The sequence below is a fragment of the Peromyscus leucopus genome, chromosome 4 (genome assembly GCF_004664715.2).
Source record: "Peromyscus leucopus breed LL Stock chromosome 4, UCI_PerLeu_2.1, whole genome shotgun sequence".
Classification (NCBI taxonomy): domain Eukaryota; kingdom Metazoa; phylum Chordata; class Mammalia; order Rodentia; family Cricetidae; genus Peromyscus; species Peromyscus leucopus.
Genome location: NC_051066.1, coordinates 12,736,067 through 12,753,453, shown reverse-complemented (window position 1 = coordinate 12,753,453; position 17,387 = coordinate 12,736,067). Strand labels below are relative to the sequence as shown.

At 47.4% G+C, this 17,387-nt stretch overlaps 1 protein-coding gene across 1 annotated transcript; it reads right to left on the bottom strand.

Moving 5' to 3' along the window:
* Positions 1-458: 458 nt before the first annotated feature.
* LOC114684210 lies at positions 459-13,994 on the bottom strand. Its single transcript, XM_028858708.1, has 8 exons — positions 13,863-13,994; positions 12,210-12,343; positions 5,325-5,487; positions 4,196-4,329; positions 3,399-3,472; positions 3,208-3,315; positions 581-682; positions 459-487 (listed from the first exon to the last, which is right to left on the bottom strand). Exons 1-8 carry the CDS (start codon positions 13,992-13,994, stop codon positions 459-461), a joined length of 876 nt encoding a protein of 291 aa, XP_028714541.1.
* Between the last annotated feature and the right edge of the window lie 3,393 nt (positions 13,995-17,387).

Below are 17,387 nucleotides of genomic sequence, written 5' to 3'. Positions count from 1 at the left end.
GGCATCAGAATACTAGGGGAGTACTTAAACCCCCAAGTTCTTGGACTGATCCACACTTGCTGACCTACACCTGCTTGCCTGTGACCCTGCTCAGCCCCTGCCCCTTCCCTCACTAGCTATCATGCGTATTCTTACCTTACCCTGTCCCTCTCTCCAGCTACCCCAGCTGCCAAAACTGAACCTTGTGACGCTGTGTGGCATGGCATATCACTTATGTAGGGATCCATGAGTGCTGATGATCAAGGTCAGATCTCTGTGCCTTCTCACATCCAAGTAAAACAAAGCAAGGTGTCATTTGATCACACTTGAAACATAGAAGAGGGAATGTCTACCACATTTACTGAAAGCTTAAGCATTGGGGGGTGTGGGTGTGGGACATGTCTTCTGTTGGCAGCAGAGGATGAATTCAATGGCCACGGCTTCCAGTTCCTGTGAAGACTGTGGTTCTTCTCCATGCACTAAATTTCTCTGGACAACTCACAGGAATCTAGTTACAAACAGAAAGAGAGGGGTGTCTGGAAAACATGTTTGTATGGCCATTGTCTTACAGAGTATCATGGATGGAATGTAATCTCATTACCATCACATTTAGGGTGGATGATGTCTGTTTTGTTCAGCCCCAGGTTTTCTATAGTATCTTCAAAATCCAATAACATTGTTCTCTTTGGAGTCATATTTCGACCTGCAGGACACATGGGTAAGGAACAAGGGGGTAGAAAAGATTCTTAATACAGACAGTTCACCCACAGATCATTTAGGAATTTTTCTAGGACCTGAGATATTTCAGGTCATAGAAAGAGTGTCTCTAACTAAATATTCCTGAGCACATGGGTCTTCCATGAGACTGGCATCCCCCATTACACTCAATAAAGCCTGCTCAAAAAATGCTCTCACATAGGCATCCATGGAAGGCAGAAGTCATATGCAAACAATCTCACACCCATCCCCTGTACTCCCATTCAAACCACATACTTGACCCATGGGCACCCTGATCACCCTTCTGTATTTTTTTCCTAGAGGGAAGTATTGAATTTGACAATAGCAAGATGTAATAAGGAGAGGAATACAATAGTGACTGGCCATCTCTGTCATAATTATGCTGCAAGCACCTACCAGCAGGGCCTGTCTCCCAACATTGCCCTCAGTAGCCCATCATCTTCTCAAAAACACATCTTAAAACAGGACTACCTTTTGGAGGTGGCTTCTCCAGGTCCTGGAGCTATATTTGAATTAGGGGAGTAATCTCCAGGAAAGCCCAGAGGTTGTGGGCAGCAACTTGACCACTAGAGCCTTTGGTCAAGATGTGATGGTATGGAAGGTGGACAGCAGTAGCTGTTTCTGTCTAGAGTCTCCATGTCTAGGCTGAGAGACCTCATAGGTCATTGTTGGAATCTCATGAGTGCAGAGATTACTGCTGAAGAATCACCGGTGGTCAAGCTGACCTAGAGAGGCGGCACAGTGCAGCCCAAAGTTCAGAAGGATCATGAGAGAAGATCAACTGCTGTGGGATGGTCTGTATGTCAAATTGCTCTAATTGGTCAATAAATAAAACACTAATTGGCCAGTGGCTAGGCAGGAAGTATAGGCGGGACTAACAGAGGAGAAAAGAAAGAACAGGAAGGCAGAAGGAGACACTGCCAGATGCCACCATGACAAGCAGTATGCGAAGATGCCGGTAAGCCACGAGCCGCATGGCAAGGTATAGATTTATGGAAATGGATTAATTTAAGCTATAAGAACAGTTAGCACTGGTGGTGGTGGCACACGCCGGTAGGATTTGCTGAAGGAGGTGGAGGCAGGAGGATCATGAGTTCGAGGCCAGCCTGGGCTACACATTTTTAAAAAAATAAAAAATAAAAAGAACAGTTAGCAAGAAGCCTGCCACAGCCATACAGTTTGTAAGCAATATAAGTCTCTGTGTTTACTTGGTTGGGTCTGAGCGGCTGTGGGACTGGCGGGTGACAAAGATTTGTCCTGACTGTGGGCAAGGCAGGAAAACTCTAGCTACAATCTACTGGAGAATACAAGCAGAGGCTAGAAATGTGCTGCCAGCATTGAAGTTCTCAGTACGTGGTGATGGTAGTACATGGATGTTATGTCTCTGGCACTGGTAATTTTGGACCCAGTTACTTTCCATGTGTGGACTTTCTCAATGTCCAGAGCTACCCTATGAGATTAGAGAGAGCCTGGGACACTTGATCAGGAGACCTGTGTTCCCCAGGAAACTATCTGTTAGGAAATACACATAGGACTTAGTCTTGGTTTTCCTCCCACCTGGCAAGTGTGTGTGTGTGTGTGTGTGTGTGTGTGTGTGTGTGTGTGTGTGTGTGTGTGTGTGTGTGCAGTGAATGGCTGGGTGTGTCTGTTTGTAGCCATGGTGAGCACAGCAGAATATCAATCACCTTTCTCTGCAGCTCTCAACATTGTTGCCTTGAGACACAGTTCCTCATTGAACTGGAACTTCATCATTGTGCCTAGGTTTTCTGGGCAACCAGCTCAAAGAACCCGCTGTGTCTTCTACAATGATGGAGTTACAGGCCCAGTCAGCCATGTCAAGTTATTTATGGGAGCTCTTATTACATGAATTCAGGTCTTCATGATTCCAGATCAATAACTCTTAACAACTGACCTTTCCGAGCCTTGTTCAATCTTACTACATTCTAAGTTATCTGAAAGGAAAGAGAGCATTGACAAAATTTTCTCCACTTAGCACTGATTTCTTTCTTCCTCTCTTTTGATATGATAATAAATGTGGATTTCAGTACCTCAGACCTGTCTGGGTAAAGGGAGGCAACTTATGCACAACAGTTGTCCTCCACAGGATGGCGATCCAGGCCCTGCTACCATGACAATAACACATTGTCTACAAATGTCTTCCAATGTCCCGAGTGGGAAAAAATTCCAATGAGATCCTTTCTTAGAACAGGACCAGGACAAAGGCTGACTGAGAAGGGAAGGGAGGAGCAAGGACTCAATCAGTGAGGGGTGGAGGGTTGTGATCCTTGTGCTTCAGGAATTATCTGGAGAGGGCTGAATGTAGACACACCAAGAGTTTACAAACCCCTCTCTTGAAGACCCCAGGAATCTCAGGAAAGACCCTCAGGTGGGCGACTAGATCATGGGAGCAAGAAATAATAACCCACTCTATACCCACTGCTAGAAAAACCCATGCCCAGCTCTCCCAACTTTAGGTAAGAAGAGACGCACCCATAAGCATTGTCATCGTGAGGGTTAGATTGTAGGCTTTGCTGACATGGAAGGCAATAGCAAAGTTCTTCCCGCCCAGGAATTCAATGGTGATCCTATGCTTTGGCCCTGAGGGACAAAATGATTCATGTGGTCTTCACGTCTTTTGCTCAAAGCTCCAGGAAAGGAAGAACATGAACCCAAGCACTCACAGATATAGAAATCACTAGGTTTATTTTTATCTTCATCCAGAGATATCTTGAACTCAACACACCCAGTGGGTTTTCTGTAACACAGGAAAAAAATAAAAAGCATGGCTCTCTCCTTAACACTGGCCCTGTTTACATTCATGAGGTTATACAGAGATTTGACCCAAGACCCTCTTTCTGGTACATATAGCAACCAGCCAAGCATCAGCACATGGTTTGCCATACCCCCGGCGTCACCTCCTTGTGTGCTGAACATGGCACTTTGGAGCACCAGAAAGAGATGGTCCATATCTGAAAAACTGCCTGTCTTCCCAGTTCTAGACAGGCTTCCTGCCAGTCCAGTCCATTTTTCTCAGGTGGCCAGGTCCTGCCCTGATTCATCTACAGTGTCTCCAAAGATATCTCCCAATGGCCAGAGACCTGGACCTGTCCTCCCTACCCCTGGGTCCTCACATGGAACTCAGTGAAATCTTGAGGGGCCTGAGGTTCTGTCCCTTCACAGAAATAAGCACAGCATCTACACTGGCTCCAGGGAGCAAAGCAGTGCATGGAAGGAAAGCTTCAGTCCTCCAGGGACTGTGCTAGGAGAACAGAATGTGACACACTAAGCCTTCTGTTTGCACCCAGTGTGCTGTGAACGTCTCTCCTGTACTTAGAGAGGTCACCTGACACATTGCCCAGACAATACAAGAGGGTTCCATGTCAACATGGAGTGCCTAGAATTGGCCAGGAGCATGTTCATAGTGAGGGTGGGCCATAGAGCCAAGAACAAAGAGGGTTGCCTGAGCATGGGTACTCACGAGACATTCATCCTAAATTCCAAGTTGCTGAGGATGTTTTTGACAAATGTGAAGGGTGGCAGTGGGATGAGCTTCTTCTTTGCAGATACAGGCAGGTTTCCTGCCCAGCGAATTATGTACCACTTTCCTAGAAGCTAGAGAGCAAATCCACCATTGAGGGGGAAAGTGTGGAAAGAGGAAGCCCAGCAAAGGGGTTCCAGGCAATAGCTGAGATGGAAGGAGATGCAGAGGGGAATAAGGTACAGCCCCTGTTCCACCAGAGGAACATACTTCGAAGGATCATGGCTATCCCCTCTCTATCATGAGGAAGCAGATCCAGGCACACAAGGACGAGGCCTTGAGTGAGATATATCATTCCTGGGACATGTTGATTTGGGGTTACTGCACAGATCGCACATAAACAGCAGAGAAAGGTCACCAAGAGCACCAGGCTAAGAGCATGATCAGTAGTTTGCCAATCCCTTTACTCTACAAAACTGAGAGGAAAAGGAGGGACTTGGGATCACTGTTGGGAGGCTTTAAACCAGAATGAGCTGGAGTTCTCAGAGGGAGGCAGGGTACCCAGACACCAGATTCATCCATGTGGCTTGTTTGCCTCCAGATCATCTGAGTTTCCATGAGGAGGCCATAAAAGACCAGAGAAGCCACGAGGGCATCCTTGTCCATCAGCGCCAGGACTGGCTGATCATCTCCAAAGTCTCTTATCTTCTCAAAACATATCATCAATTTAAACATCTTAGGAAGTCCCTTCCTCCAGACATCCCAGCAGTGCTCAGCCCTCTGCAGACAGCAGCCCTACACTGTGCACATCATCCTGCATGAGGCTTTCACTGAGAAATAGAAACGCTGAAAAGAGTCATTTCTGTGGAATTAATCAACATTATTAGACCATCACAGGCTGACAAAGGAGGCAGTGGGTCTCTGTGGCAGATGATGAGACAGATGCCTCCACAAACCATTCTTTGTGCTCTGGGTAACCCCAATATGAGATATAAAATATGAAAAGCAATGGTGAGTCACGACACAGGGCATCTCACTGATGTCCATTTGCAGCTCTCATCAGCAGCCCTGAGCCTCATCCAAAACACGGAAACCCAGTTCACACACTCAATCTGCCCATCACACTCACCTTGTCAGCAGTGGCAACATATCTAGGATTCCTGTAGGATGATTGCTCCACAGAGGACAGGGTCAGAGCCACAGTCAGCAGGAGCAGCTGCATGGTCACCATGTTGCCACTATGCTCCTGGCCTCCTTGCAGCGTGTATATCCTGTACTGGGTGACAATCCATCTGCACAAAGCCCCCATCCATGCTATAGGTTCATTACACTGTTTTGTTTGGACCTCATGGGTACATGGTGCTAATTTCTGTAAATAGCCACCTGCCTGTGATTTCACACATTCTCAGGAAACTTTGTCAGGAGAGAGAATGTTATCAGAGTGGGAACCTGAGAACCCAGAATTAGGAGTATAACAAGGGTTCCAGAGGAACCACACTCCCCATGCATGGCAGTGTTCCCACAAAAAAAAAATGTCACAGTACTTTTTCTTCTCTCTCAGAACCTCCAGTTCCACGAGCAGCCACCAACCCGTCTCCATGCCGCAGAGCTGAGCACGGAAGTGTGTACTCCAGCCTTATCCCTCCTCCTACCCGTGAGCTATGGCGTCACCCTTCAGCACCCAGGACCATGTGTCCTGCCTTCCCCTCTGCTGCCCACCCCCATGAGAGTGCAGCACACCTCCCTGACTCTCCACACCCTCACAGCTGATCTCTACCAAGCTAGCAGCTGGGCCCTAAAATGCACCTAAATCCCAACCCACCCTTCCACAGAGCAGCTGCCATCCCTCTTTCCAGGCTCCAAGAGAGGTTAGAAGTGAGGCCCCAGACCAAAGTCCCCTGGGGGTCCCCACGTCTCTTTTCTCTTCTGTTCTGTGCCACACCACAGTGCAAATTAATTGGCCTGCTTCTGTGTACGTGTGTGTCTATGTGTGCCCATGTGTACTGAATATGCATGTGTCAACGTAGCTGTGGGAGATTTCACATGAGTATATGTGTTTATGTGTTCATGTGTACAAACGTCTGGCTTTGCTGGTGTTCTCTGACTGTTTGTGTGAACTTGTGCCTGTATGTTTCTCTGTGTGACTAGTGTCATTGTGCATATATGGGCATGTCAGTGTGTATGAGACTGCTTTTTCTGTTTGTATGCATGTGTCTGTGTACATTCCTGTCAAAGGGTCAGTGTATGTGTGTGTGTGTCTGTCTGTCTGTCTGTCTGCCTGTCTGTGTGCTCTGTTTGTATTTATTTAAGTGTTAGGTTTTGGGGTGTTATGGTTAGAATCTGAAATGTTCCATTCAGGATCATCAGGGCTTTGAATGCCTGGTAATTTCTGGAAGCACTTGTTTTGGGAATTGGGGAACCTTTGTCACTGTGGCCTCACAAGAAGATGTGGATATCAGTGGAATCCCTGTGTGTCTGCCCTGAGCACTCAGCTTCCTGATAGACCAATCCTATTGAAAAATAGTTTCCTTCACTGATCTCTTGTAAACCTCAGTTAGTGTCCCTACCTCTCCTTACACTTGTGTTGTTCAGTGTTCACTGTACTCACTATCCCTGCTCAGTCTACTGTGTGCTCCTGTCTCCTGATTACTTAATTATATATTATTATAAGAGTGTCACATGCCATGAGGAAACCAAAATGGAACAAGATGGACAGCAACTAGGGAGACGAGGGGTTGGTAATTTCAATGGAATTGCCTGAGTCAGCTGCACAAAGAGGACATTTAAACACATGATTGAAGGAAGTGAAGGGAATGAGCCATGAATGAGGAAGTAGATGAGGACTCTGGGTGGGAGGAACACTCAGTGTGGTCTGGAAGAGGCAGAGGCAGACTGGCTGAGACAGGAACAGATGGAAGGGGGGAGAGAGAGAGGAAGATGGCCAGAGGCCAAGTTAGAGAAGGGGGAGAAAAAATAATGAGCTGTAGACCAAGCTAGAGACTTTATGTTTACTGCGAGTAAAATGATGACAAAGGGAGTGTGTTCACAAAGTGAGAACATGACATTCTTTTATTTTACTTTTTTCATAAATTTTAAAGTTACCATACAGAGTAATGAGTTTATTTATGGTATATTCATATATATGTGGGTTGTTTTCTTCTAATTTATAGTCTTCTGACAATATCCTTCCCTGTGCCCATCCTCAAACCCAGGAGGAGGTAGAGAGGTCCATAAACCTGGAGTTGAGACTACAGACAGGTCATGACTGTCTATATGTACTTCTGCCCCAGCTACCCATGGTGTCCTCTTCATGACACACTCTAGAATACGGAATGTGAACTGAAAAGGGAATTCCAGCCATTCAGCTAAGGGGAATTGTTCTCCATGGTGGGGTGAGACTTCAAAGTGGTAAGTCAACTTTGGGGTCACTCATAATCCTTCAGAAACCTGTCCTCATGTCATGCAAGTAACCAAGACAAAGGCATTTGTTGGCAAAGATAGACATTGGTCTAACTGTACTTAAGGATGTTATTGAGGGTCTCTATGGAGTGAGTATGTAAGCTCATTTCTCCCAAGAAAATCTTACACAATAGGTTCCATTAAATGCACAGGAATACCTCAACCCATCATGTCCCAGAAATGCTGTATGGGACAGATGAAGGGCACAACATCCTAGAATAGGTCATGTGAAATGGCACTGCCCACCATGAGCAGGACTTTATTCTGGGGATCAGCTCATGGACATGTTCACCCTGTGGCATCTGGAGTCCTCCCTTCCCTTCCCTCCTCAGGGACCACATCCACTGTTGCTGCCAAACTATACCTGGCCCTGTACAGGAATAGGGGGCAGATGGGCTGAATTTTCACAGCACAACTATCATGGTGACCTGGCCTTCAAAAACCTTTATAGTCTGACCCCAAGATGTCCTGGGTCATGTCTTCAGAGCTTTCTCTTCCCTAGAGATTTGGGAAGATGGTCCAGGCAGGAGCTGGCTGCATTTTGTATGTAAGTAATGTGCCCAGGAAAAGACAACTGGTGTGGAAAAATAGGATACCATCTCTTGCAACTTCAATGGAAATGTGGGAAGGTCTTCCCTTCCTTCTGTCTGGGCTTGGTGACACGTGTGTAGGGTGGTTGTCTGTGCTTTATCCCTGAAGTACCACCCCAGCAGGCAGCAGGTAACTGCTAGGTACCTGATCCACCCAGGCGTGGCCAAGGGAGAACCCTTAAGACCTGGGATGTGTACATGCTCATTCTCTTGGCTACTTTGTAGTTTTGGATGTTGGATGCTGGTACTGTAGACCTAGACAGAGTTCTCCAGAGACCCATGTTGGACCACACCTCACGTCTCCTGGGCCCCATGACCAACTCCCTTTTGCTTGTTGTAAGTTAACCCAAAATAAACCCCTTGGATTATCAGATAAACTCCATGGAATTGCCTCATTATCTGGCACCCAACATGGGGCATGAACCTACAACCCTGATATTAAGTGTCTTGTGCCTGATTACTTGAGTTTGCTCTCCTCATTCCTATTGGGTTCTGGGCTCCAGGTCTCCCTGCCCTGAAGGGCTTTGAAATCAAGACAAGTATTTTATAGAGACACTGAAGACCTCTCTAGATATTCTGCCCTCTACATGCTAAAAGCGGAAAAACTACCCTACGTTATGGCCTCAAACTGGGAGACCACCACCCATCACCAGAGCCAGAACACTAGACATACCTGTTAGTAGAGACCCACATAGCCAACCTATGCCTGCCTCCCTGTGACACCCTCAACTTTTTCTCCCTTTCTATCCACCACAGAGGCAGAAACCCTGTCCATTTTACAAATGCCCAGGCAGCCTGCTACTGTTCCTTGTGACCCTGTGTGTTCCAGGATGGCCCCTATGGGGACCTGTGGATGTGAAAATACATCTTTCTTCTCTAAGAATATGCTCAGCTGTGACCATCTACCTTCACCCAATTATCACAAAGCTGGGGCCCATTAGACTGTCACACATGTGCCCAGAGATAGGACTAGATTTATTGAAAGAAGAAGCATGGTTGAGTTCTGGCACTGGGCTCTGTCCTCTTATGGCAACAGGAGGTAGCATCCAGGTGCAGAAGGTGGCAGGTGATCAGCTCCTGGTTGCTGAGTCATCTCTGTAGAGCTTGCACCATGTACTAAGATTCTCAGGTTACTCACAGGAATCTATTTGCAGAATCAGAAAGAGATAAACAGCTCTAAATAGTGCTTCTGTGATCATGTCTTACAGGGAAATCCTGAACAGAAAGGAAGGGGAACTGAAGAAAAATCAAATCTCTACCATCACAAAGAGGATTAAAGATGTCTGTTCTGTTCAGGCCCGTTTTCATCACGAATGTTTCATACATCCTCACAGATTGTGGGCTTGCAACCAGGGAACGACCTGTAGGACACATAGGGTGATAGTGTGTTAGAATGAAAGGCCTTAATCCAAATAGGATGGGAAATTGTGTTTTGAGGAAGTGAGGCCTACAAGCAGGCCACCATGGTTCCTCTTGGATCATCTAGGACCTGAGAAGACTCAGGCCAGGGATAGGGAGGCCCAAGTTTAAACTTGCTATAAAAGAAAGAGGCCAGCCAGGCGAGAGGAGTCAGGAGGGAAACATGTTTGCATGTGGTTTGGGGTCTGCAGCAGAGATGGATGCCTCAGGTGGATCACACACAAAGGCTTCTGAGCAGGGGGCTCCTACCCCCACAGCCCTAGGGAGCAGAGGACATGTATAGAATTCAATGCACAGGCATAAGCTGGAAACAGCCTACACCCTCTCCTAAAGGGAAGTGCTGAGTTTCACAACTGGGACAGCATTAAGGGGTCAAGGGGGTGCCCCACCACTGACTGTCCACATCCATATGCTCACTATGCTCTAAACCTCTCCAGGCAGGTCCATTTCGGTGAACATAGCCCTGAGTAGCCTGTCCCCTGCCAAAAAGTCATATATGAAAAGAAAGCACCTTTTGTCCTTGCATACTCTAGGGCCAACAGTGATATTTGATGCAAAAGAGGAAGGTCAGAAAAAAACCTAGCAACACATAGAGGATCTTGGCAGCACTGGAGACTTGGATGTGGGGGTAGGGTAGGAAGGCACTTCTCCCTAGGTCTGCACGCTTTGTGCTGAGACACCCCAAGGACACTGTTTGAGTGCCTTGGTGGCAGAGCCTTCAGTGAGGGCAGGAGAGAGGCTGGATAATGAGTGGGAAGTTGTAGAGTGGAGTATGGGAGGGAAGTAGCCCTGTGACACCCAGGTGGGAGGGATCCTGGGAGCAGAGTGGCTGGAGAACACCAAGAGATGTGTGAAGTGTGGTCAGAGCTGCATGGATACTGGTAAACATGAGGCTCTCAGCGCGTGCGGGACAATGGCAGGTGGAGGTCATGTCTCCACCTGGCACTGGTGACCTTTGACTCAAGTACTCTCCATGTGTACCTCAGTGTCCAGAGAAGCCCTGTGAGAATAAGGACAGAGTGGGACACTGGACCATGATAGCTGCTTTCCCCGGGATGTGATTGACATCTGTCTCTCAAGAAATACACACTTGCATATTTTTGATCTGTTTGCTTTGTCAGTAAGCTTTATGTTTTATGAAGGAAATGCAGAGAAAAATTGTGAGTTTTTCTCTCTCCCCCCCCCCAGCACTGCCCAAATCTACAGATCAATTCTTTCTTTAGCTGCTTGTCTCTCCCCTTTCTTTTAAACAGATGCTGGGCTGTGACTGCAGGATGTCTGAACTGTCTGATCAGAAAGGAGCATGTTATGTGCAATAGGAAGTTTAGCAGGACTCTGGACTTCCTGTGCCAGGACCCCATACCTGATACCAAGACAATGTCTCAAGATGGGACCAGTGATCCCAGCATCAAGGGAATCCCACTAGAAGTCTGTTCAGAGAAATACAGCAATGGCAGACTGAGAAGACAAAGAAGGTATCAGGGCTGGATGAACGAAGACTAAACGTGGACTCGGGCCTCACAACTGGTCATTTGATGGCTAAGGAGAAGAAAGGACAAGAGCTTGCAAATGGTTCTCCCAGAGATACCAAGAATGGTAGGAATTGTCCCAGTTGGAAACTAGACCAAGTATGGTAGAAGGACCCACTCTGGACCCATTGCCTCGCAAGTTCATGAACAATGCTCGCAAACTCACATACCCATGAGCATAGTCATTATGTAGGTGGGATGTTTAACTTTATCCTTGTAGTAGGCCAGGGCGAAATCCTCTGTGTTCAAGAAAAAGATGCCTATGTAGTGCTTTGACCCTGTGGAAACAAATAAGCCATATGCCCATGGAGTCTCTTTAGAAGTCTCTATGAAAAGGTAGAAATATGGGTGCGAGCACTTACATGCTTGAAAGAAACCAGGGTACTTTTTGAAATGATCCAGGTACTGCTTGAACAAAACACATCCGATGGGTTTCCTGAAATACAGGATAAAAAGTGACTCTAAATTGGACACTTTACTGCCTTTCCCAGCGCGCATCATAGGCCAGGCAATTATGTCAGACTTCCCTCCCAATACATGGGACTCAGGCAGCAGTCTCAGAATCCAGCTGGTCATGACTCTGTACCCTCCCTGTGTGCTCCAAGTCACTCCAGGAGAAGGGCAGCTGATACACACTGCTGTGGAAATGGTGAGCAAACCAGACCCCTTTTGGTACATTCTGGTACCTCGAACACAACAGGTCTTTCCAAACACAGCCTGCACACACACCCTGGATCACTAAATGTGTCTCAAAAACAACTCCCAAATGATAGTATCCTGGACCTACATATTCCCCACCTGGGTTTTTCACTAGCACAGAAACCAGAGGACTCTTAAGAGGCTTGTGAACATCATACCTGTGGATACCAAAGACACCTGGTTCTTTGCACAGACAACACAAAAGGAATCCAGGATGACATGGAGAGCCCAGCTGGGATCAGGAGGCATGTGTGAGATGAATAGGGGTGAGATGAGGCAGCCAAAAGCAAAGATATCTGCCTGGCTGTGTGCACTCACATGATCTTCATCCTGAACTCCAACTTCCCAATAGCATTAATGACAAAGGTGAAGGGTGGCAGTGGACTGAGCTTCTTCTTTGCAGGAATGGGCAGGTTTCCAGCCCAGCGAGTTATATACCATTTTCCTAGAAGCTAGAGGAGAAGTCATACCTGAGTCAGGCTTCGGGGCCAAGAAAAGACAGGGAAAGGGTTCCCAGGCTGGAGATGGAGCAGGAGCATGGCTAAGAGGGGGTTGGGGAGCATCTTAATGCAGACAGGAGGGGCCTGAGGCACTGGAAAGACAACAGGCGACCTGGTCAGGACTGGATCTTCTCTACCATTTTCAGGCAGAGCCAGGCAAGCAGGAGTAAGGGTCTTCTGGGAGATAAGTTTCCTGGAAAGGACTGTGTCCTGTGTCCTTAAGGAGGTCTTACACAAGGAGCTGAGAAAAATTACCCAGAGAATGAGGTAGGATGCAGAGTAGACAGAGCTCAGAGTGGGTCAGTCACAGGTGGAAGATAACACCAAGCACCCAGAGACTATGGGATCATTTGTGGCCACAGTCACCCCACTCACATGTCAGCTGATCCTGGCTGGGGTTCAGTCTCTGTTCCCCCGACCCCACTCGCACAGTCAAGGAGAATCCACCAAGGACTGGACTCATCAACATTCTCACTCAGTACTCTCTCTGTCCCTACCTAGACACAATTGTCTCAGGAACATTAGCATATGACCTTCAAATGACCTTGGCACCTGCCTCCCCTTGGTTCTGCCTTCTAGGATCCGCGCACCCTTGACCTCCCTGTCTCCTGTGCACAGGGACCCAGGACCAAATTGAGAGCTGGAATGGACGGCTTTCTTGCTTTTATGGAGGACAGGCAGGATGAAGACCAAGCATTTGGTGTGGAAACATCAGAGAGGAGCTGGTTCCCAAGGCCTGGGTAGCCAAGAGCATGCAGCTTGTCAGCACCCAGACTGGAGAAAGGACTTGGGGTCTCTGTGAGTAAGCTGTGTGGCCATGACAGACAGCGCAATGAGCTGGAGTTGTACCTAGAGGGAGACAAGGTGCCTAGATACAAGCCTCAGTCCCAGGACACAGATGTTGCTTGGCCTCCAGGACAGAGCCATCAACAAACAGGAAAGGCACAACCAGGCACCTTTCTTTATCAGTGATAGGGCATGGGAGCCTGGTTGATCATCTCAGGACCCTCACATCTTCTCAGGAAGACATACCTGAGTTGCTAAACATGATCTCTTGGGAAGTCCATCCCTCTGACCCTTCCCTCCCAGCAGTGCTCAGCCCTCAGCAAGCAGCAATGCTGCATCTGTGTACATCTCCCTGCAGGAGACTTTCATTGAGAACAGAAGTTCTGAAAAGACTCAGTTCTGCAGTTTGAAAGAAGGTTCTCAGAAGCCACAGGCTGACAGAGGAATCACTGGTCACTGTGACACAGCCGTGAGCCAGATGACGCTATAACCCATCCCTCTGCCTGTGGGTGCCACACCCTGTGGGGAGCTGAATGGTGATACTGGAGGCCATGGCCCTCGTGGAACTCGGGGACTGTCCCAGACGTCTATCTGTGGGTCCATCAGTGACCTCAGACACTCACGCAGTCCAAGGTCGTGACCCAAGAACCCCAGACTCCACCCTCAGGGCTCCTATGGCTCTCACCTTCTCAGTGGTGGCAGGAAATGTGGCAGCCCTGTAGACAGTATCAGGCATTGCTAAAGCTTCTTCGTCTTCAGCTGCTACAGAAAGTAGAGTCAGGCTCAGAGGCAGCAGGAACAGCCTCATAGTCGCCATAATGCCCGTGTGCTTCTGGCCTCCCTGCAGCATCTCTATCCCAGCCTCACCTGCACAAAGGCCCATCCATGTGTGAGCTGATTGTACTGTTGTTTTGTTTGGACCTCATAGACACATGGTGCAGATTTCTGTAATTAAACACCTGGGTGCACTTTCACTCATTCTGAGGAAGCCTTGTCAGGAGAAAGAATGTTATCAGAGTGGGAAGCATGACCTCAAAATACAGAGCAGGAGGATAATAAGGGCTCCCGAGTTCCTACGCTTTGCACGTCCAGGTTCTAGTCCCACCAAAATCACTCATATCACTTAATCTTACCTCCCAGAACTTCCAGCTCCAAACAGTCACCAGCTTCTCTCCACATAGCAATGATGAATGTAAAACCCTACCCCCTCCACCACAGCCCCCAGAGAGCTCAGCTGTGGTCCCTCCCCATCACCCTCTGGCTCCTGTATCCTGTCTTCTCCGTATGCTTACGAGGACCCTGCACATCTCTCTGACTCTGCATGTTCTCCCTGCAGCTCCCATCCCACTCAGCATCTGGGCTTCTAGAAATCTTCCAAATTCTACTATGCCTTGTCTCAGCGCTGCTCATTTCTCTCAGGTCAGGCTCCAAGAGTCGGGACTCAAGCCAGATTGAAGTCTTTCCAGATTGTCCAACTCCCATTGGTCCTCTGTTCTATGCCACAGCACAGTGCAAATCCACTGCCTTGCATCTGTGCACATGTGGAGCTGTGTGTGTGCCTGTGTACAAGTGCAACTGTGCATTTGTGTCCATGTAGGTATGTGGTAGGGCACATGTGCATGTGTGTCTGAGAGTTCATGTGTGTGCCTGTCTTTGAATTTTGGTGTCTCTGCCTGTGTGTGTGAGTACATGCTTTGTGCTTAGGTGTGTGTGTCTGTCTTTGTGTATACAAGTATACATATATCAGTTTATATGTGTGTTTGTGTCTGAACTTGTGTGTGTCTGTGTATGAACCTGTGCCACTAGGAGAAAGGCATATTTTCTATATGTGTTATGTGCCTCTATCTCTATGTGTGCCTCTACCTCTGTGCATCCATGTGGCAGGATCTATAAGAATCTGTGTCTGTTATGTCTGTCTCTGTGAATGTGTCTATGTGTGATAGCTTCCTGGATGTTAGGAGGACAATCTGAAATGACCCTCACAGGCTACATGCTTAAACACTTGCCCACTAGTTGGAGGTACTTTGTTGAAAAAACTAGAATCTTTGGCACTGTGGCCTCACTAGAAGATGCTGGAGGCCAGTGGAATCCCCCTCTGGGTCTGCCCTGAGCACTCTAGTTCCTGATCCACTGGACTGTATCAAGCTCCCTGCCCAGAGACAGGGATCTGATTCACCTACCTTGCCTTCTCACATGATGGACAGTATCTCCTGGAGCATGAGCCACAATCAATCCTTCCTCCATTGTGTCGTTTCTGTTGTATATTGTGTAGTAATTCCAACTAGAGAAACTAACAGAAGACACTGGTACTGATAAGTGATGTCACTGCTGTAAAAAGACCTAAGCATGTGGGTCTCACATGGAATGGTTGTTGGGAAATTAGGAAGGGATTGCCCCTGCAAGCTAGACAAGCCCTTCAGAGCTGTTATGTGGAGCTCATGGGAATCCTCAGGGAATGCTGACTGGAAAGACCAAGCTCTTGAAATTTCAAAGGGCAGCAAGGATGCTATCAGAACCTGGAATACAGGTCCCTCATGTTGCACCACAGTAAAGAATCTAGTTACCTGTGCTGATGTCATGACAGGTTGAGTGAGGCTGAACTGAATAGTTATGAACTCACTTGTCTGGTAGAGGTTTCAAGAGCAGTCAGCATTCTGGATGCAGCCTGGTGATGACACCAGGCAAAGATGTTCCAGCCTCCTCCATGTTGCAGGCACTATCAACCTTCAGGCTGGCCCTAGCCTTGAGTTAATCCATTTCATAGTGACTTAACCTGAATTATCCTATTGTGAGAAAAATGACAGGAAAGCATGACTCCACATCTTGTTTACACAAATTAACAGAATCCCTCTGGCAGCACACCTGGAGGCACAAAGTGATGAGAGATTTCTGTGTGACAATCAACTATGACACTGAAAACATATATATATATCAGAAACACCAGACTCCAGATACATGAGGTTGTCAATCACACCAGATGGAACTTTGTCACCTGGTGCTTTAAAGAGGAGTACCTCAAGACTGAGTTATGCAGTTTGCTGACTGTCACCAGTCACTCTTCCAAAGTTTCATCAGTTAAAATGGTCACAGTCAAGAACTGTTGCCTCTGGCTGAGTCCTTGGATGGGTTGGTTGTCTTATCCTGTGGTGGTAATCTAATTGTACTGAAATGTGATTTTGATTGTATGTTAATAAATAAAGTTGCCCGGGGGTCAGAGCTATTAGAGCCATAGACAGAGTGTGGAGGTGGTGGCACACGCCTTTAATCCCATAGATCTCTGTGTGTTCAGGGATACAGCCAGCATTGGAGACATATGCCTTTAAGACCTAGGGGGCTGTACATTCAGACAGTGACAAGGCAGTCACGTGTTTGGGTTTACAACCAATGAGAAGGCAGAATGACTAGAAAAATGACTTACACACAGGAAATAGCTCTCTTTCAAGAAGCTGGGACACAGCAGGAGGAAGGGTGAGATTTTAGCTCTGAGCTCTGACCTCTTGGCTTTCTCTTTTACATTGTTTCTGTGTTTCTTATTTAATAAGATGGTTGGTTACATCTACATCTGGCGCCCAACATGACAAGAATCCATTAAAAACCGCTTGGCTTGGCAGCAGGTCCACTTTCCCGCAAGGGCGGCAGGCGGCGGCAGGCGGCGGTCGGCTTCCTAGTCCAAGCGGCGACTTCCTAGCCCGGGTCTAGGTCTGCTTGACCTCAGACTGGACTAACTGTGAGCTGCTTGCTTAAAGCTGGTGTTACAGGTGCTACAAACAACTCAGACCTGCCCTGCCGAACAGGGCCCTGACTGTAAAGCCAACGCACGTGGTCGGAGCTTAAGGAAGCCAGACCAAGCCTTGACTCGGCACAAGAAGGAACACGTGGCTGGATTTAAGCTTTAGCCAGCTATGCTTTCTTGTGCATTCTCTCTCTCTCTCTCTTTTTCTCTCTCTCTCTCTCTCTCTCTCTCTCTCTCTCTCTCTCTCTCTCTCTCTCTCTTTCTCTCCCTCTCTCTCTCTGGATTTACACCTCAGATACTAAGTGGCTGTTTTGAAAATCCCCTTGGATTTCTACGGTTCTACGCAGATTTGGTAAGTCATAACATATCAGATATTTTAAAGGAAACTATCTAAAAGAGAATTTTTTTCCACATTAAAAAAAATGGGTTTTATGTGTACATTGGAAGAAAATTGGTTTTTGTTCGAAATTTTAGACA